The 21,110-nt window shown below is 56.8% G+C and overlaps 2 protein-coding genes across 2 annotated transcripts; one reads left to right on the plus strand and one right to left on the minus strand.

Annotated features, from left to right (window-relative positions):
• The first annotated feature begins 104 nt into the window (after positions 1 to 104).
• PNMA6A (PNMA family member 6A) lies at positions 105 to 8,626 on the plus strand. The gene is given in 5 exon segments (XM_037512780.1): positions 105 to 651; positions 654 to 683; positions 686 to 1,179; positions 1,332 to 1,506; positions 8,124 to 8,626. Coding segments are annotated over 5 exon segments (1,749 nt in total).
• Positions 8,627 to 11,661: 3,035 nt separating this feature from the next.
• PNMA5 (PNMA family member 5) lies at positions 11,662 to 16,719 on the minus strand. Its single transcript, XM_037512847.2, is given in 4 exon segments — positions 11,662 to 13,811; positions 13,814 to 14,336; positions 14,463 to 14,520; positions 16,594 to 16,719. Coding segments are annotated over 2 exon segments (1,332 nt in total). The 5' UTR covers positions 14,211 to 14,336; positions 14,463 to 14,520; positions 16,594 to 16,719; the 3' UTR covers positions 11,662 to 12,876.
• Positions 16,720 to 21,110: the final 4,391 nt, after the last annotated feature.

Raw genomic sequence — 21,110 nt, forward strand, 5'->3', positions numbered from 1 at the left:
TCCTCCGCTCCCCGCCTCGCTGCTACTCGGGGGTGCGCCAGGACCCGGGAGCCGTCCACTCCCCAACCCTTGCGGGAGCTGGCTGGGGAGGTAGGGGGAGCACCATGGCGGTGGCGATGCTGCGGGCCTGGTGCGGGTGGATGGGCGTCAGCGCTCGCCGGGGGCTGCTCGTCCTGGGCATCCCGGAGGACTGCGATGAAGCTGAGCTCCAAGACTCCCTGGAGGCCGCCCTGGGGCCCTTGGGCCACTTGACCGTGCTGGGCAAAGTATTTCGGGCGGAGGACGACACCACTGCGGCCCTGGTTGAGCTCGACCGGGAAGTCAACTGTGCCCTGGTCCCCAGGGAAATCCTGGGCACCAGAGGTCCCTGGAACATGGTCTTCGTGCCCCGTTGCTCAGGCGCGGAGTCCCTCGGTCACCTGCTCCACTTCCTGGAGCAACAGGGGCAGACGGCGGAGAGCGCGGCAGGCACCCTGGGGCTAGGGCGCATGTGCCGGCTGCGGTCGGTCGGCCAGGCGGTCCAGCCCTGGGTGGAGATCTTGTGCTGCCAGCGCCTGGGCCTGTTTTCTGGGAGGGACCAGCCTGCCCCCGGGGAGGGGCCCTTCGAGGCCTGGCTGGCCCACACGGCCAACACACTGCACGTGTGGCAGGGGTCTCAGAGAGGGAGCGGAGGAGGAGGCTGACGGAGGCCTTCGCGGGGCCACCCTGCAGCTGGTGCGCGGGCTCCGGGCGGAGAACCCTGCCAGGACTGCGCGGGACTGCCTGGCCGCCCTGGCCCAGGTGTTTGGAGACGAGTCGCAGGCTGCCCTCCAGCTGAGGTGTCTGACAGCGCGGCAGCAGCCGGGCGAATGCCTCTCTGCCTTCGTGCTGCGCCTGGAAGTCCTCCTGCGGAAAGGCATCGAGAAGGGGGCCCTGGCCAGTGCCTCGGTGGACCGAGTGCGCCTGAGGCAGGTGCTCACCGGGGCCAACCTCATCGAGCCACCTGAGGCAGCGCTGAGGAAGCTGAGGATGGTGGGGAGGCCTCCGAGTTTTCCGGAGATGCTGGGGCTCGTTCGGGAGTCTGAAGCATGGGAGGCCAGTCTGGCCGGGAGCGGGAGAGTGCAGGCAGAGGGAGGGGGCGGCGCCCCGGCCAGCGCCCAGGCAGGTGCCACAGCCAGTGCGAAGGCAGAGGACGACGAGGTGAAAGAGCAGGAGCAAGGGGTACAGGAGCAGGGGGAGGGTGTCGGTCATGACCATGACCCCACGCCTGCCAGCCTGGGTGGGGCAGCACCCTCGGAGGCCCCCGGGGGCCCCACACCGGGCCAGATAGGTAGCCCAGGAGGGCCCAGGAGGGCCCAGGAGGCCCTGGCTGCGAGCCAGCGGGTCTCGCCCAGGCAGGGGCCCAGGAGGCCGAGGAGCCCCCAGAGGAGGGTCTCAAGCCCACCCCGGAGGAGTGGGGGCCGGGGCTGGGGCTGGGGGCCCAGCCATCCCGAGTCCTCCTCGGGAAAATAGGCTCAGGGGGTCTGGGTGGGGCCTCCTGTCCTCTGGGGCAGCAGAGTCCCCCCCTTTCTGGGGAGCAGGGCCCAGCCCCCACCGAGCCCAGGGGACCCTCACCTCCCCGGGGGCCCTGGCCACAGCCGCCAGCCCTCCCTGGTGATGAGATGACGGCGTTTGATGCCAGCGGGGCGGCCAGAGGGGCCTCTCGCCCTCCCGCTCCAGGCCCGCCCCAGCGGCTCCGCGCCCAGCCCAGCCCCCAACCCCGCCACCGGGGCAGCTGGCCCGGGAGCACCCGAGGACCTCGGCCGCCCCGCTTGTCTGGGGGACGAGTGGGCCCTCTCGAGGCTGCGGGCCAGCTGGGGCTCTGGAGGCGGGGCGGGCACCCCCCCCCCCCCCGCTCGCCCCGGGGGCAGCCGCTCGGTGTTGGGCAAGCCCACCTGTGTCTCTGGGGCCCCACGGAGACCCGGGCGTGCTAAGTGAACCCGCCCCCGTGCACACATGGCTCCTGTGCAGGGCCCGGCGCGGCTGGGGACCCCGGCGGGTGTCCGCCTGCCGGGGCAGCCGCCCCCCGGGCCGGGCTCGTGCCAGCCGGGCTCCCCCTCCGCCCAGCGTCCCGAGGGCGACCCCCGCTTTCCCGCTGTAGGCTCGGGCTGACGGCTGCCTGTCCTTGCGCAGAGGCGTGTGCGCTGCCAGCTGGCCCGGCCCGGCCCGGCCGCGGGAGACGGCGGGAAGGAAGGCGGGCCGGGGGTGGCCGGCGCCCACGCTGCCCCGGAAGGGGCCTGGCTCTGCCGCGCCGCCCTCTTCTTGCTTGTCCCTCGGTTTCCCGGGCCGGGGGTCCCCGCTGTGCTTCCTCTCCAGCGCGCCCTGACTGTCCCGCGGGGGCCCAGGGCACGGTCCCGCCCCGGCGTGGCGGCCGGACGGGTTGGGGGCGGCCGGCGGCCAGCGATGGGCCGTCCCGGCAGGAGGCTGGTCCTGGGCCCCGGGAAGGGAGGCTGTGGCGGAGGCCCGCAGGGCGGGGGCCGCCGAGCCACCTCCTCGGGGACCCCAGGACGACACGGGGCCGCACCTGTGCACGTCCTGGCCCTTAGGAGCTCTCTGTGTGTCATTCCTCCCTGCAGCGGTTGCAGCGGGCGTTTCTCTTCAATACATTCATGGAATGTTTCTCTGAGTCTCGCGTCTGCTTCTCCACACACACAGTTCACCCTACTGCATGGCTCAACTGCAGCACCTCTGCAGGTCCATTTGTACTGTGTGGGCCCTCGGTGTGAAGCTTCACCTTTGGCCTGTCTCCCCAGAGAAAGGTCAGCAGAGAGCACTAGGTGTAGTTGAACAAAGCAAGGCTTTATTAGTGGCTCATGCATGAGGGAACCAGTGCCGGAAAGAGAAATTTAGCCTGTTTCCTCAACGGGAGTTAGCAAGAGAGATTTAAAAGGTAGGTCCACGAGCCGGAGGGAGTGGGTCGGGGAAAAGCTTGCTCAGGCTTGGGCTATGCCCTGGCATGTGCAGACAGGAACGTTCCAATTGTACATATGAGATCTTGGCCTTTTCCCTCTAGGAAATTGTGAGGCAATAATTAGTCAGAATCCAACACTTTTTGTCTAGCACATTGCCTCATAGCCAGTGGGGAGGCCCAAAATGTTTGGACAGCAGTTACCAGTGCGTGATTTAGTCCAGCTGCTCAAAGAGGAATCAGGACAACTCATCCCGCTGACGCGAAACTTCTTTGAGCTAGACCAACTCAAGCTGGCATGTCAGATGCTTTGAGGACTGTGTCATCATCCATACCTTGTGGTAGAGGGAGGTTTTGCCCCTTCAGAATGGCTAAAGGACACCTGTTGGGACACACTGAACGAGCACCCAGGCCCCACAACATTTCTGGGACAAGGGACTGTCCTCTCCACCTCATAACATTGGAGGGGCCTGGTCAATCCTTGCTGTACCAAACAGATCATCAGAAAGATGGGGGGGGCGGGGGGGGCAGCTGCCCTCAACTTGTGATGGGCTCACCCATCTCCTGTCTAGCACAGGAACCAAACCACCTCTCCTCAAGCTTGCCACACCAAACTCTAATGCTCACTTTGGGTACCAAGGCTCTGCCTCCCACAGTCCCCTTCCACAGCATAACCACCACTCAGTAAATTCCTTCTCTAGAGGAAATGGGCCTATGATAAGGTGAGGGCCTTGAGGAGCTGAGGCTCCCCTCCACCCCCACAGGCCTATCGGAACATTATGTGGGGACATGTGCGGTCACTCTCCTCAGGATGACTGCTGAGCTGTGTGTGTGGGTCCAGCAGGACCTGCTTTTCCTGCCCCTTTCAGGAAGAGCCCCATCCTGTGTAGTCAGTCCCCTGGCTCTGGCCATTTTGCAGCAGCTGCTCCCCGTACTCACCCTCAGCACAAGGGACCAGGTAGCAACGACCCCCAAGGGCTTCTCAGTCACACTGGATAGTCATTCCATAGCATCTTCATAGGAGTTCTTTCAGTTACCCCTCCTGGGGGTAACTGAAGAGCCCTGGGAGGTAAGCAGTAGCGTCCGGTGTGCTCCTGAGCTCTCGGAGACTAAGGGGCATGTCCACGGTCACACACTTTATTCAGGCAGAGCTGAAATCAGATCTAAACTGGTCCCTAGAGTCCACTGTGTGGTCCCGGGGACAGTTCTAGGTTGCTGTCTCTCCACTATTGTTTGCTTCACATCCTCTATCTGCTCACCACCCCTGTGAGGGTCTCCTCACGTTTACTAACTAGGGAGCTGGTTACTTCGAGTTGTAGGTTTCCTTCCACTTGGTCCTGTAGAAAATAGCAAAATGGTCTCCTCTAAAAGCAGTGATTCACCTTCCATGACATATGGAATGTCACCTTGTCAGGAGTGCCTGGGGTGTGTCTTTTATCACAAAATATCTAAGCATTTACTCAGAATCCATCTCATAAAATACTCAGTTGCTGACTTTCGTTCAAATCAGCTTTCTGTGACCCTAGAAAGATAAATGCCATAATGACGTGTGATCGGAGGCCTGCTCCTGGGCTCAGCTTTGCCCCTCTGAGGGCCCAACTATCTGCTCTGCTTATAGAGGCAGAGGGTGAGGCCCAGAGAAAGGTCGCAACCTGCCCAAGGCCGCACAGCGGATCATGGCAGTCATGGGGCGTCAAGGGGAGAGCCGAGAACAAAGCGCAGGGTGTCCACTAGGGTTTACTTGCCATTGTACAGTCTCTGGGCTTGGACAAGGGTCCAACGACATGTACCCATCACAGTGTGGTGCAGGGTAGTGTCACTGCCCTGCAACCCTGGGCGCTGGGCGGATTCATCCCTCCTGTCCCATGAAGCTCCCATCCCTGCCCAGTGCTGCTCCTTTTACTGTCTCCAAAGTTTTGCTATTTTTAGGACGTCATAGATTTGGAAACACACAGGAGGTAGCCTTTCCAGATTGACTTCTTTCATTTAGCAACAAGCTTTTATGTTTCTCCATGTCTTTTTGTGGTTTGATATTTGATGTTTAGCTCGCATAATTTTATTTTTTAAATGGAGGTGTGATGGGCATTTAAAATTATGCTAGTTTTCAGGTGTGTACAACACAAAGATTTGTTATTTGTCTACTTTGAGAAATGCCCACTACACTAAGTCTAGTTAACACTAACACCGTCAATGTTACTAAAATGTTTTCCTGTCATGAAAACTTTTAAGATCTCCTCTCTTAGCAACTTTAATACACAATACAGTGTTATTAACTATAGTCACTGTAGTCTTAGCGTGTTTTTTATCTGACACCAAAAGCAAAGTCAACAAAGTCAAAAATAAGCCAGAGTATAAGAGACTCAGAAGCTCCTACAAGAGCAAAGGAAACCATCAACAAAATGTACAGGCTGCCTGCTACATGGGAGAACATGTGTGCAAATCATGTACCTGAGAAGGGGCAGCCTGACACATAAGGAACTCATATGACTCAGTGGTATGAGTTAACATTAAAAAATGGGTAGAAGATATGAATGGACATTTTTCCAAAGAGAGATACACAGTTAACCAAGAGGTACATGAAAAGCTGTTGATCATTACTAATCATAACAGAAGTGTGATGGAGTTGGAATCACACGCTATGAGGTATCAAGAACCACGATGAGGTATGACCTCATACCTGTCAAAATGGTATGAACAAAAAGACATGAAATAAAAGTGCTTATGAGGATGCGGAGAAAAGGGAACCATGGAGATTCCTCACAAAATTTAAAAATAGAATTACCATGTGACCCAGAAATCCCACTTCTGGGCATTTAGAAGAAAATGAAAGCACCAGCTCAAAAAGATCTCTGCACCTCCACGTCACTGTGGCATTCGTGATAAGATAGCTCATCTTTTACAGTGCCAAATAATATTCCAATGTCTGAATATACCACCGTTTATTTAGCTGTTGGTCCACTGAAAGTCATCTAGGTTGCATATTTTTGGAACTTGTGAATGAAAATGTTTCGTGCATCCAGGTACAGGTTTTTGTATGGACATAAGTTGTCAGCTTCTTTGGATAGATACCATGGCACACAGCAACTGGATTGTACGGTAAGCATATGCCTAGTGTTGTGAGAAACACCAGTGTCTTCCAAAGTGGTTGCACCACACTGTAGTCCCCCCAGCAAGGATGAGAGTTGTTGTCGCCTCATAGCTCATGGGCGTGCAGCCTCTTGTACGTCCCCATGCAACCTTGAGTCTACGAAAAGTCTCCTTATTCCCATAAAGAAATGAACACAAAAGTTAAGCTCCACACTTCAGTGACAGCTCAGACTGAAATCAGTACCACGTAAAGAATACGAAAATAGCTTTTGTGAGCCACGTCCCTTAAAAGGAGCATCCGTTTCCTAACAAGGAACATGCACTGATACATCTAAAACTTCAGCCCCGAGGATGTGGGCCAAAGAAACATATGTGGCATGTCCTGGGTGACTGGACATGGTCAGGAATCCCGCAGGACAGCCCCTGACAGAAACAATATTTCCTGGCACAGGTCTGGAAATGCCAGACCCTGTTGGCTTCCAAGAGACTTCACTTTCAGTGCTTGCTTTGCTTGCTCATTTTGCAAAGTAAGTGCTGAACTTCTGTGAAGCAGCAGCAGAGCTGTCTTTATTCGCAGACATTTTGGTTTTTTTTAAAGAACATCAACATTTATTATTTAACACAATGAAAGAGAAATGAGATGTGACCATTTGCATTTAACCAACAGTAAGTTGGTTTAATGGTTTAATAGTTTAATGCCTGCACGTGCTCACTCATAGTGTACACACTGTGGCCAGAATGACGCTGTACAGACTAAGTGTTGAATGGGAAACCCCGTGTCTCGCTGTGTTCATCTATGCCAATGAAGCATAAGCCCAATGCCTCAAACATTTTTAATTGTTTCTAAGGAAACAATTGCGTTTCAGTTGAGAGTGTGGCAATCTGACAGGGACATAATAGCAGCAACAGGACACGCTGCAGTCAGAGTGATGAAATGGCACCTTGGGAATATATGTATGTAACTTTGGCAAATCAAGTGTGAAACGAAGCACTGCAGTAGCCAAAATGGGAAGAAAACAAAGAAAAACAAGCTTCATTGGAAATACCTGAATTTATGTCCTGAAAAGTGAAAAAGAAATACAGACCTGCCTTGGCCTCGGGAGCCCGGGAATCTGGGCATCAGCAAGGAACACAGCTGTGGACAGCACCTTCCAAGTCGCCCTCCCTTGGTGCTCTGAGGTCAGAGCAGCTGGCTGGACCAAACAACTGTGGAACATTTGCTCTGTGGAAAACCTCTCAGAGACAAGAATAGCTGCTGGAAGCAGAAAGTTTGCAGAGTTGTAGGGCGCAGGAAGGGAGACAGGGAAGCTCAGGTGCGCCCTTCATCATGATCCTGATGCTTCCATGGGTGCATGCGGCGATCGTGGGTTTTAGGCGAGTGGAGGCTTTGGCACGCATCATCAGGCCTGAGGAGAGTCACTTAGCCATTAGGGAGGCAGGCAGCTGGGAGAGAAACAGAAGGGCTGATGTGGGCGGACCACCACAAGGGTGGAAAGTGCTCGTGGTGGGCTGTCTGCGCTCAGGAGAAGGGGTGTGCAGGCTGCTGACTCGCAAGTGAGGCAGCGACACAGTGGCAAAGCCCAGGGGGCAGCGCTGGCTGAGGAAGGGGCGGCTCCTGTGTGTGCTCTGTTCCTTTTGCCTGAGCATGGCCTCCCTTCTCTTTGCTTGGCTAATGCCCTCACCCCTCCGGTGTCAGCGTCCTCGCCCTTTCGCCAGGGTACACCATCTGGCTCCCCTGACCTATTCATGTAGGTCCCTCTAATGCACCCACAAGCCTGGAGCAACGTGGTGCAGGAGATGGCGTTGAGGCCTGACTTTTAGGCTGGCCCTACACGTGGAGGACCAAAGCTCTTGAGCACCCCCTCCTCTTCTGTTTCTTTTTTTGTAAAAAAAAAGATTTATTTATTTATGCATACAAGAACTGGGGTACAGGCCAGAGGTGCGGGGGGGAGGGGTGGGGAACAGAACAGGCAGACTGACTGAAATGCACTGCTGAGGGGAGCAGCGGGCGGAGATATGAGAGGGCAGCTCCCTGGCGGGGGATGGAACTCGTGCTGCAGTGGCTGTGGACAGCTTCACAGTGCTGTGCTCTTCTATTCCTGTCCCACAGGGAAAGCTCCCAAGATCTCTGGGGACCAGAGAGGTAGGGTGCCAGTACTCTGCTGGAGGTGCCCCCCTCTCCCAACTCCCGGGACGGGCCCTGCCCGCACGGAGCCCGGGGCCCGCCAGGCAGGGCAGCAGGCGCGCCGAGGGCCCCTCCGGCTGCGAGGGTCGGGCTCGCAGCGCCCCGTCCCCGCCGCCCGCCCAGACGTGCCGCTGCACGCCCAGGGCCCAGAGGCCGCCGTGGGGGATGGGCGCGGCGTCGTATCTGTGATCGTCGCGCGCCACCTGCAGGCCGGCACCGGCACGGCCGCAGGACCAGGAGGCGCGGGATGCTCTTGGCGCCGGCTGCCATTTTGCTTGGAGGCGTCGCTTTTCCCGGCAAGCACCGCGACCCGTGCTCGGGCTGCAGGAAATGGCGGTGCGCGCAGGCGCACACACGCCGAACGCGCGCTAGCCTCCGAGTTCGGGAGCCCACGGTGCGCATGCGCAGACTCGCCGGGCTTCCGCTAGGTTGGGCGCGCGCAGGCGCACTTCTTTGCTCATCTGGGCGGCGGGGGAATTTCGCTCGGGTCCTGTTTCTTCTCATTTTGCAATCTCCCGTGGTCACACAGACGTCATGAAAGTTGTAACACAATAATTCCAGACACTGAATAGATGTGTTAACTGGGGCGCAACTAAAAGATCATAAATCCAGCAGTTTATGGAGAGTTCGGGGAAAGCCCTGGAGACTGCATAAGTGACTGACCACACCCACTAGAGTCCTCCTGATTGGCACCATCCTGCTTACTAAAGTCAGTTCCTTTATCTGGGTCTGATACAGGGCAGCAAGGGGCACTGCCCAATTAGTTTACTGGTCACTGAGTTCTTCACCTGCGTGTATGATTGCAAGACTACTCGGGTTCAGAGAAGAATAATAGGATTTATTTTAAAAACCAGGGAAAAGCAAAGTTACTGAGGTCAAAACAGCTGCTTACCTTACCTGACGCAGTGTCTAGTGTTTTAAAGTCCTAAACACAAAGGCTCCCAAGATAGCGTCTTCCCACCACTGTGGACCTGGTGCAAGTGGCAGCCAGATTATCCGCCGGGATCCAACACACAAAGACAACAGAAGACACAAGAGGAGGTGCTCCGAGGCGATGCTCCCCAGAGCTGCAGAGATGCCCCAGCACAGCACCCAACAAGGACACTAGCAGCAGCAGCAACAGCACCTGATTTAGTGCCCCTTGCTGCCCTGTATAAGACCCAGGCTTCACATCTTTCTTCGGATATGGGCTGCTGAACGCTTCTTCTTTCCTTTTTTTTTTTTTAAAGATTTATTTATGCATACAAGAACTGGGGTACAGGCCAGAGGTGTGGGGTGTGAGACGATTAACCAGAGGCAGAGTGGGGAACAAAACAGGCAGATTGACTGAAATACACTGCCGAGGGGAGCAGCGGGCGAGACAGGAGAGGTCTGTCGTGCCATGTGGGTAGCTCCCTCGCCCAGGATCGAGCTCATGCTGAAGTGGCTGTGGGTAGCTTTATAGGTTGTGTCTTAACCCCTTGTGCCACCAGGGAGGCCCCTGAATGCCTCTTCATTCTTTGGAGGTTGGTTACTAGCAAATGAGTTAATTTTTATGCCCTCCTGCCACCAGTCTCTATAACTGGCACCTGTAGTCTTGCACGCCTCCCATGATTATGGACACCTGGGCCCAGGGAGCATGGGCATGCACAGATGCAGGTGTGCACATCTGGGTCTGGAAGGGAGGGGCTAAAAGGGCAGCTTCGCTCCCACGCGTTTGCAAGACCATGAAAGGACGAGAGACTGAGAGGGAGAACTCCAGAGAGAGGCGAGAGAGCAGAGAGAGGATATTCGAGGGGGGCTGGGTGCCTGATGCCTAGTGTGCCTGTGTACCTGGTCCCCTTGTTCAGTATTAAAAGACCTGTAAAATCCACCGAGGGCTCCAAGATTCCTTTACCTGTCTGCCCGATAACGAACCTACCCAGCCTGGGATGGCTGCTCAACAGCTGCTGATCCTTCTTTTTTCTTCTGAGACCAGGAGCAGAATTCCCTAAACCAGGGCCTCCCCAGTGGCGCAGCGGTTGAGCGCTGGGTTGCGAAACTGCCCGCAGCCTCTGCAGCGCCGGTTCGATCCCCGGCTGCTCCCCGGCCACCGGAGGAGGGTCCCACATGGCGCGCAGACCTCTCCTGCCGCCTGCTGCTCCGCTCAGCAGTGTATTTCGTCCCTCCGTCCTGTTCCCTGCTCTGGCTCTGGTGAATTCTCTCACCCTCCCTCGTTTCTGACTGTGCCCAGTGCTTGTATAAATAAATAAAAATAAATAAAAAGCTTTAAAAAAATAATTCCCTAAACCAGGGGCTATGGGTTTGCTATGGTCTCCTCTGGCACAGGGCAACCTTACCTCTGCAGACCCCGGGGAGCTGCTCTCCTGAGGGTGAGCAGCAGAGGCACCATGGTCACCTGCCGTCACTGCCAGCCTCTGCCTGCTGCCTGAGCCCCAGGGAGGCCCTGGTGGCGGCAGCAACTGCCCTCTACTAGCTGCTGCCGCTGCTGGTTGTGCCGCGCGCCCGCAAGCATCTACTCTGGGACGTGGCACTGGAGCCCCAGTGTGCAGGTTGGTCCCCAGGAAAAGGGGAGCCCCTCTCCCTGTTCTATAACAGGAGGGGGTGGGCTCTGGCATGCAAACCAGGCTAGCACCTGGGCACCCGTCAAGCCTGGCCCACTGATGGCCCCGTGTCGCCATCCTGCAGCCTCCTGCTGCACAGTGGCCTGGCTGCTGCCAGATGCAGCACCTATGGGTAGCGAGCAGGGAACCCCCCCCCCCCCCACCGCTGCTGCTGGAGCTCCAGTGGCTCCAGCGCTCAGACCCAAGCTGCCCTGGGGAAGGGGTTGCTGCAGTCGGCAGAAAACAGTAGGTCTCACCTCGTAGATCGTGCCACCGGGATCTGGTTTCATGTTGATCCTGAACCCGTCACATGCCAACGCCTGCTCGAGGTCAGGAACCGGGCCACTGTTCCCCACCCAACCCACACCCCGAGCGTGAGGCCCCCAGGCACAGGCAGGGTCAGGGACATGCCCAATGCCCCACAGCCCCCTGGTGAAGGCGCAGCCATTCTAGGCCAGACCAGCCCCCACAGCCCGGGCCCTGGCAAAACGAACGCCCTCGCCCATTCCCCAGTGGCCAAGGAGACTGGCCGTCCGAGCTGGGCAGCAATGGAAGCTGGGAATTTGAACGTTCACCTCTGAAATGGGGTCCACGTCTGCCATCGGTGCCCACGAGCCCCTGGAGATGGCCCCCATGGCTGCCGAGCAGGAATCCTCTTCCCGGCCCCTCCCCAGTCGCCCGCAGCAGACACCATCCGGCCAAACATTCAATGAATTTATTGAAGAGAAACATTTAGTAGAACCAGTTACTGAACATTTATCAGAAACATTAGAAACTAGGGAGGAATGACACACAGAGAGCTTCTAAGGGCCGGGAAGTCCACAGGTGCGGCCCCGTGTCGTCCTGGGGTCCCCGAGGAGGTGGCTCGGCTGCCCCCACCCTGAGGCCGCCCCCAGCCCGTCCTGCCGCCATGCCGGGGCGGGACCGTGCCCTGGGCCCCCGCGGGACAGTCAGGGCGCGCTGGATAGCAATGACAAGAGGGCGGCGCGGCAGAGCACAGGCCCCTTCTGGGGCGGCGTGGGCCGGGAACTGCCGGGAAGCGCACACGCCCCTCCCCAAGGACAAGCCGCGGTCTTGATGGGGCCCCAGAGACACAGGTGGGCTTCCCTAACAGGGAGCAGTCTGCTCCGGAGGATGGAACATGGGGGTCCCTGCCTGCAGAGCCCCGGGCAGCTGCTCAGCGGTGCTCCCCAGCCAGTTGCTGGGGAAGCTTGGGGATGCCTGTGGCTTGGCGGCTGCTGCGTGTGCTGTGCCGGCCAGGCCCGGGCCCCCGCCTGCTCTCTCCAGGTGTCGTGCTCTGCGTGATCTGGCAGAACGAAACCCCCATCCTCCCTCCTCAGCCTCCTCCCCCTCCTCCAAAACAAGGTTCCCTGCTTACTCAGGCCGAGCCAGGGCCCTAGCCCAAGGGTCTTCCCCTCACATCAACGGTTGCTCCCCTTGCCCCCTAGCCTCTCCCAGCTCCCAAGGCCTTGGGGTCTCCTGCTCTTACTCGCGCAGGGGCTCGAGGGTGCTGCCTTCCTGGGGCTCCCCTAGAGCGGTATAGATGATCCTGAAGACAGGCTGAATCCTGCGGTCCCCCCTCCGGGGTGTGACCTCCCTGCCCTGCCACCCTTCCTGGCTGGTGCTGGCCCTTTCGGGCAGAGGCATCCCTAGAAAAGGACCCTCAGGGCCCCAGGCGGCCTCTGGGCCCAGCGGCATCCTTAGGTCAGATCCCACTGGGTGGGTTTCTAGGGGTGGCCAGAAGACTGGGCTCATGCCCAGGCCAGAGTTCCCAGCTGCACCCTCTGCCATGCTGGGGGCCCCGCCTGAGGCTTGGGCTCCCCATGTTGTAAAGGTGGTGGCTGCTCGCTTGCGGGGCCGGCCCCTCCTAGGAGCAGAGTGCTGGCCCCTCATTGAGACATGTAGGGCTTGGGGGATGGAGTCCCTTCCAGCTAGCGGGGGGCGTGGGGGCTCAACCAGCGGGGCCTGGTTTCCCTGCCCCACCTCTGCCCCCCCCCAGTCCCCTGCTGTCGGTGGGGACTGCGCCCTCTCCTCCTTAATCTCTCTCAGCAACCCACTGGGAGAAGGGGTTTCTGAGTGTTGTGAGCCTGTGCTTTCTAGGGCTCGGGGTGGCTCATGGCCCCAGCCCCCAACTCGTTTCCCGACTGCTCTACTGCAGGCTGAGGCATCTGCTTGGCCGGAGGTGGGCGCTCCGCCCCGGGGCACACCGCCTGACCCTGGTCCTCCTCCCCGCTGCTGTGGGAGCAGGACGGCTGCCTGCGCTTGAGCGACAGCCCCAACCCTCTCTGGATGGTCTGGGTGCTGCTGTCCTGGAACAGCCCCTCCTGCACGACCGCCTGCGGGGGCGGGCCGCTGCTCTCCGCCCCGGCCTGTCTGTCAGAGGCCCTGCGGGCCCTGCCCACCTGCCGCTGCTTCTCCCTCGTCACCGCCATGGTGGTCTCCCACTCCTCCTCATCACGAACGAGCTTCATTAACTCCAGGAAAGTGGGGGGACACTCTCTCTGATCCAGCAGCTCGAGCTTGCCCCTGAGCGTGGGGGTCGGGGCGGCACGAGCCAGCATGTGTTTCAGGCGGATGGTGTCGCTGCTGCGCACCGACAAGGGGCTGTTCTGCACAGCCTTTTGCAGCAGGGGCTCCAGCCGGAGCAGGAAAGCCGAATTTTTCTCTCCAGCCTTGGGGAAGGTCTGGAGAAACTTAAACTGCGAGGTTCTGCAGTCCTCCTTGCTCCCGAAGATCTGCTTGAGGGCGTCCAGGCACTGCTCTGTGGTGAGGGCCGCGTCGTTGGCCCGGAGCACGCGCATGATGGCCAGGGCCGGGCCGCGCAGGCTCTCCAGCAGACGCCGCCTCTTCTCGGCCTCAGACACTTGCCACAGCGCCATTATCTCGGTGACCTGCTCCAGCCACACCTCAAAGTTCTCGTCCTCTGACGCCGGCTCAGCATTTCCCGAAAACACTTTCAGTTTCCGGTACCACATGCTCTCCTTCAGCAGCGGCAGCGCCGGGGCCCCGAGCAGGCCCAAGCCCCAGGCTCTGCGCCCTCCCCCAGCGCGCCGAAGCCCAGGGTGATGGCCACGTCTGCCATCCTGCGGCCCTCATCTTTCAGGAAGTAGTTTAGCCTATTGATAAACTCGTCATCTGGGTTACGGGGCTTCACTACCACTTCCCAGGGGCCTCCCTTGCCCGGTATCTGATTGGGCATGGTCGCGTAATTGACCGTGTCGGCCAATTCTATGAAGACCGCCTTAGCGTTGTCTTCCCTCCTGAATATCCTGCCCAGCACCCTGTAGGTGCAAAGGGGGTGCAAGCCTGCCTTCACCGTCTCTTTGATTTCAGCCTCGCTACACTCCACCGGGACCCCCACAATCAGCAGGGCTTTCCTGGGGTCCAGGTCCATCCCTTTGCACCAATCCTCTAGTAGTAACACAGCCATAGCTCCCACTTTTCAGAATATGATCTAACACTGGGGGGGGGGGATCAGCTCAGAGTTTGAGCAGGACTCAAAGAATTCTGAGTCAATGCCAAGGACAAAGGCAGAAGCGCCCCGGGTTTCCACAGCCTGTAATGCAAATGGGGTGAGAGCATCATGAATGCCTGTCCCCCAACCCCACCAAGAGCCCCTCCTCTGTCCCCATCTCCCCCCCACCCCGGCCACGCTTCCCAACCTGACCCCATCCCTGCTGACCTTCTGTGGCAGGGCTTCCTTCTCAAAGTCCGAGGGCTCTACTGTGAGCTGCGAATGCCTGTGGGGGGTGGGTGGGGAAGGCCTGTGTCAGGTGCAAGGTCTGGCGTCTGGGGACACTGACAAAGTCCTCCAGGCCGGAGAAGAGGGGGCGGGTCCCACTCCCCAGCTCAGGGCCCGCAGGCCCAGGGCACTGGACGCGGCTTAGATGGAACAAAGATTGAAGGAAGGAGATGTGCGGTCCCTTTCCTCAGAAAATGCCTGACAGATAAGAAAGATGGCTGGAGCGCTGCGCAGTGCAAAGTGGGTGTGGAGAGCTTGTGACAAGCTGCAGTGTTGCCATGGATACCAAGAACAGCATGGACCATGGGTTTCTATAGCAGAGGGGTGTCATGTGGTAAGGTTAAGGCCCTCAAGGAGCAACAGGTGATGTCACTGCCCTCTAACCAATGAGGCTTCCTAGCAACAAAAAGGGGGGGGGGTGGGCAGCAAGGATCCAGTGCTGAAAACCCAGAGTTTGTATTTTCAAATTAAGTGGATGCTGGCATAAAGGACAGCAAAGGAATTCCCAAAGGATCTCCAGTGCCGCACTGCAGGGGACAGGCCACTCTGGTCTGGAGCTAAGAGTAACTACCGTGCAGTAGCCAGAAGAGTCTGTAAACTTTGGCAAGCAGCCCCTCACCTCCTGCTGTTTGCCAGGGCTAAAGGCCCCTCTTAAGATAGGCCCACCTCACTGCTGGTCACCACACAGAACAGAGTACCACTGGAACCCAACACCCTAGCTCTGTTCACAGTCAGGCAGGCCTGACCCTGGAGTGGCCCATACTGCATTACTGGATCTGTCCAGGGCAAGGCAGAGGTATTTTGCTATAGTTCCAGCCCTACTCCTGCTCAGGCTGTGCACAGGGGTCCACAAGTGCCCTGGTGCTAGGATCCAAGAAGGTGCTCAACTGGACCTCCCTGGGAGAGCAGAACAATTCATGAGTAAAACCTGAGAGTTCTCATGAAAAGAGAACTGTTTTTTGTTTTCGCTTTATTGTTTCCATCTGAGAAGATGGACATTACCTGGGCCCACCAGGGTCATCCTGTAAACCAAGGCATCACACCGTACGCGTTCAATGTACAGTATTGTGTGGACATTATTTCTCAATAAGATTGGAAAAATTATTTTAAAAGTTGAACCTCAATGAGAAATAATACAATTTCAAAAAGTTAAAAAATAAAAGAACGTGAAAAGAAAAGAAACCGCCCGTCAATGCCAAGCACAATCCTCAAGAAAGCTCACGCTCTGCTCCTAGCCACACCCTTTCCAGGCCCCGCCCCTACCCAGCCACCTGCTCTCAAAGCCCCACCCACTGCAAGCCCCGCCCCTGCCTCCCAAGGGCCCGCCCACACTCAGTCCCCGCCTTCCGAAACTGCACCTCACGCAGCCCCGCCTCCTCCTCACAAAGCCACGCCCACACCCAGTCCCCGCCTTCCGAAGGTCCACCTCAGGAAGCCCCGCCCCCTCCACCCAAAGCCCCGCCCATACCCAGTCCCCTCCTTGCGAAGCTCCACCTCACGTACGCCCCGCCCCTCAGTAAGCTGCAGCTCTACTGCATTTCTGCGTCCCTGCCCCTACCCAGCCCCGCCTCCACACCAGCTCAACCAACCCTGCCCCCACCCAAGCCCTACCCCTTCTCCAATCCCATCCCCCCACTCAAGCCTCATGGCCAGCCAGGCCCTGCCCCCACTGGAGTTGCCCTGCTCCCGCCCATGCCCAAGTCCTTGGTGTCTCCCAACGAGTTCCGCGGTGACGGTCACCCGCACACTAAGCACCCTCAGTCCCCCACCTGTGTGCACACCCTGTATCTCATACTCCCTATTAAGACGCAGAAATAAGTGGCCGAGGTCCGGAGAGGCAAGGCCGATGCCACGTTCTCTCTCTGAGAAGGCCCACAACCTCTGTCCTGACTCAGCATGGGTCCCCTGCAGTTCCCCGGTCAGTAAGGGGGCCAGTGGGGTGCCAGGCCCAAGCCAGTGGGGTCACACTGTAAGGCGAACCCTATAGCCGCCAGACCCTTGGACGCGAAGGTCACTGTGGGGATCCCCCGTGGTCAGGGATGTTGTGTGTGCCCCGGGCCCCATGCTGTACCTGCTGGAAAAGCTGCTAGGCCAGAACGCCAAGCTTCTCGACCACCAGACGTCTGTCGCCGCTGATGCCACGGTGCAGACTGGGCGGGAGCTGGGGCTCGAAGAGGCTGTCGGGAAGGGGTGGTTGCGGTTGAGGCCCCCCACGAAGCTGCACACGGCCTGTTCGCGGCTGCGCCCTGGATGCTTCGCGTGGCACTTCCCCCTCCCCCCACTCTCACAGACGAGCGTCTCCTCACCCCTCCTCCTGCCCAGCCCGCCACGTGCACCCGTTCCCAGCAGCCTGCGGGGCTGTGGTTGCACGTGTCAATCCCCCATTGGATGTGAGCTGTGGCGCGACACTTGTTCGCTTTCGTTTGAAAATCCCGCGTAGTCAGCACAGAGCCGTGCGCAAAATTCCCCCCACGGCTCCAACCCCCTCCCCAACCTGTATCTTGTATCAAAATGTGGCCCTCTGCAGGGACTGCAGCAGCTCTCCAGGGCATGGAACGTTGCGTTCACCAAGAGACACAAACCTACGCAAGGGATCCCCTTCTGCCATTATTTTAACTCCACGAGCCAGGATCACACACTGACCACCCAGACTGCCTCCCATCCTTTTCCAAAGCAGGTTTCTTCCCCGGAGGGTAGACCCCCGACGTATGGCGTGGGGTCCACCGATGCTTCAACCGGTTCGGGACCGTCCGTGGGTGGGACACGAGACGCAAACAAATCCGATAGCTCACCGTGAAACACGCACGTCTCGACCTACGTGTTTCCTCCCTCTGGGGTGGCAAGGGGTTAAGCGCCGCAATATGAAGCTGCCCGCAGCCTCTGCAGCACCAGTTCGATCCCCGGCCACCGCAGGAGGGTCCCCCATGGCGCGCAGACCTCTCCTGCCGCCCGCTGCTCCCCTCAGCAGTGTGCTTCGGTCCTTCTGCCTGCTCTGCTCCCCGCTCTGGCTCTGGTGAATTCTCTCACCCTCTGCACCTCTGGCCTACGCCCTAGTTCTTGTATGCATAAATGAATGAATCTTTGAAAAAAAAAAGAAGTCAAGCAGAGAACTCGGGGTACGTTACTCAGTGAGTACACACTGGCACGGTCCGCTAACTCAGGGGCCTTTCCATGCTATGAAAAGACAGTCGCCTGCTGCTGTCAGAGCTCGCTGCCGGGCCGGGCCGTCACACCCAAGGGCTCTTCTAACGTCAGCCGCTGTCCCGTGAAGTCACCGTCCAGCCACGGGAACCACCGGCCCCGCGCGCATCCCGGCGGCGACGCCCTGGCAGGTCGACGGCTGCTTCTGCTCACCCCTCGGACTCCGCAGCTCCGCGCGTCACCCTCAGCTTCCTCCTCTTTGCTTCCGTCTCACTTTGCCTGAGACCGGGACGACTGCTCTCACTGCTGCTCCTTCCTTTCAAACATGAAAGTTATTAAGGATACTGGCAAAGCTAGATGGAGCGTGAGTCCTGACCAGTCAACGTCAAGAAATAGTCCCTGAAGGGGCCTCCCTGGTGGCGCAAGGGGCTAAGACACAGCACTATAGCTATGGGCACCCATGCAGCGCAATTTCCATGCCCGGCCAGGGCGCTGACCCGCAGGACACAGCAGACCCCTCCCGTCTGCCCGCGGCTCCCCTCAGCAGTGGATTTCAGTGGCTCCTCCTGTTCTGCTCCCCGCTCTGTCTCTGGTGAATCCTCTCACGCCCCGCACCTCTGCCCTGCACTCCAGCTCTTGCATACATGCATAAATAAACCTTTAAGAAAAAAAATACCCCTGAAATCAGGTTACATTTTATTACTTTGACTTGCACAGCATAATGATGATTCCATCTTCCTGTGTGTTGTGCAAAGATCACCGCGCGGTCTCCTGAATGTCGGCCACCAGACACACCGCGAAATGCTTTCTTGTGATGAGAACTTTTAAGCTGGACTCAGCAGCTTGCAGTTCCCCACCAGTGCTCTCCAGCCTCGCTGATCCTCTCCTCCCGGGGCTTATGTGTGTGATATATTTCCTTTTGTAAGTACATACATGTATATAATATTTCCTACCAGTTTACAATACAAAATCCCTTCAAGCAGTTTCATTATTATCGACTTAAATATCATTACATGCTTTTATAAATTGAGCACTCTTAAAGTTCCCAGAAATAATGAAATTGAGCTTATTTTGACAAAACTGTATTTCACTATTCTGTCCATCTGTAGCATGTTAGCCTGAAAAGTAGCTTCCAAGACCTTTTGGTGAGCCTTCCTAATCTTGCATTTATACTAAATGAAGCATGCAAGTTATGCAGCATGTGTTTTTGTTAAGGAAGAAGAGGAATTTCATCCAAACATGAAATGATTCCGTTTCAGCTTGAGAGAGATAGAAAGGCAGGACTAGACCTCAATGGATATGGAAAGTTGCAGAAGCTCCACGGAAAAGGAATTTTATTTCTTGTGGTCAAAACTGCCTAAGGTTCAATGAGTTTATTATTGAGATTTCTTAAAATGACTTGCAATATCAAATAGTACACTGGTGCAAAACTAGAATTTGATTTTCTCTGTTAAAGTGAAACAAAAATTCTTAGGTTATTGGTGCAGTCTTAATAAATAGAAAACGGTTTTCCCTCACTTTTTGAAGTAAAGATTCTGTGTCTTATTGTTAATGTGAAGAGTGAGGTTTACCCCGGGACCCCCAAATGTGCATGCTCTAAATAGGTTCTGCCATCTGCCACGAGAAGACAGAAGCACTCTTACTGTGAAAGATCTTTACTAGGATTCGTATGCATGGAGAAGGAAGGATAATACTTTTCCGATAAAACACCGTAAGTAGCCCATCGCACGGTGGGTAAAGGCCCAGTCAAACAGGGTGGGCCCCGGGGGCGTGGCACTGAGCTCCCAAAGCTTGCCACAAATCTAAGGCACCTTCTGGTGGGGACCCAGAGGAAAGGGGTAGAAGGGGCAGGAGAGTCTGGGCCCGGGAATAAAATCATGGTACAAATCAAGGTAAAGGCTGCACTGTCAGCCTCCCCCTGGCCTGTCGCCCACGTCTCTTCCAAGTGTCTCTACATGTTTTCACTCCATGTGTCCCCTTCCGGGGTCCCCTTCCATGTCCCCCATCCAAAGCCACGAAGCAAGCAGGCTTCTCCACGTGTCTCGTTCCACAGGCCTCCTGAGAGTCTCCCCCAGGACTCTTCCTCCTTCTGTTTCAGCGCCTGCTTCCTGCTCAGCGCCACACTCCAGCAGTGGGGCAGGAGACGTGGACCCTGCCGGCGTTCCGGAGACTATACTCTCCAGAGTTATCAGAAATTCTTTTTGCTTAGTATTGATTTTATCAAGTCCTCAATTACTGAAGAGAACCAACTCTTTTCACTTTTGACAAAAACTATGTTACTACCTATATTTGTAAAAATATTTTGCCACTTTGATTTAAATAGTCAAACAGTATTTTTCACTGACCCATGATCTTACTTAACCAAGTAAATCTCTGGAGAACGTTGCTATCTTTTGCCTTCCTAAACTCAAATCCTAGGTGTCATAGTTTTTATCTCAGACCTTATTTTTCAGAGAGGCCCCTGGAAAGTCACAGAGGATCTTTCACCTTGTAAACACAGAGGTGCTGGAAATAATGAGGGTTATTTGACATATCAAGTTGCCTGGGAGGCTCTGTCAAAGCAGATGAGATGTTTAACCTTCCCTGGGTTGAATTCACGTGGGCAACATGTTAATAACACAAACAACACAGAAATTGTATGAAGTGCCCGGAGGTTTGTCACTATCCTGGGTGTCCATGGCATGTCCCGGTGCTGCCTTGCCTGACATTGTAAACATAATGTAAATTTTTCTGGACCCCTCCCCCCCCCACACACACACCATCTAGTCAGCAAACTAGCACAGCCATCTTTGCAGCTCCAGCTCGGGCAGGAACGTGCTGCCCGAGGTGTAAAGACGGCCTGCGAAGACAAAACGGCCTAACCCGGGACACCCCGCCTTTGCCTCTCTGTGGTCCCTAGAATGGAAGAGACTCAATCATGTTTTTCTTTCTCTAGCCTCGGCCTATCTTTACATCAGGGCACCTGAAAACTAGAAGCCCCTCTGACCGAGAGTGATACATCCTGCCTGTGGACGCCTCACTGTTTCTACCCGTATCAGCAGTTCACGCCGGCGTTTACCGGGCCAGCTGGCACTGGAGAGAGCTGCTGGACTGCTTCCAAGGTTTCAATCCTTACTGTGATTATCTAATAAAATCTTTTTCATGGAGACTTTATTTTCAGGTAACATATCAAACAGGTTTAGTATTAGTGAAACTGCAGTGATATTTTCTGGTTTCTGCTTGTCTTGCGAGAACAGCAGGGCAGCCTTCTGAGAGTGCCGCAGGCGAGGAAATATGGCTACCGACGTGAAATGAGGAACAAACCCATTTTTCATAGGTTGCAAGGTGTGTTTCAGAGTGCAGGCCCAGAGGGGTGTCCACTGGCCTTGGGCAACCTGTCATTGCCCCTCCTGGAAAACAGCCATAGAAGATGGACCCAAGACGCCCAGCTCATGGCTAGACTCAGAC

This window comes from Talpa occidentalis, unplaced genomic scaffold, assembly GCF_014898055.3.
Source record: "Talpa occidentalis isolate TD23 unplaced genomic scaffold, MPIMG_talOcc4v2.1 talOcc4.15, whole genome shotgun sequence".
In the NCBI taxonomy this organism is placed as follows: Eukaryota; Metazoa; Chordata; class Mammalia; order Eulipotyphla; family Talpidae; genus Talpa; species Talpa occidentalis.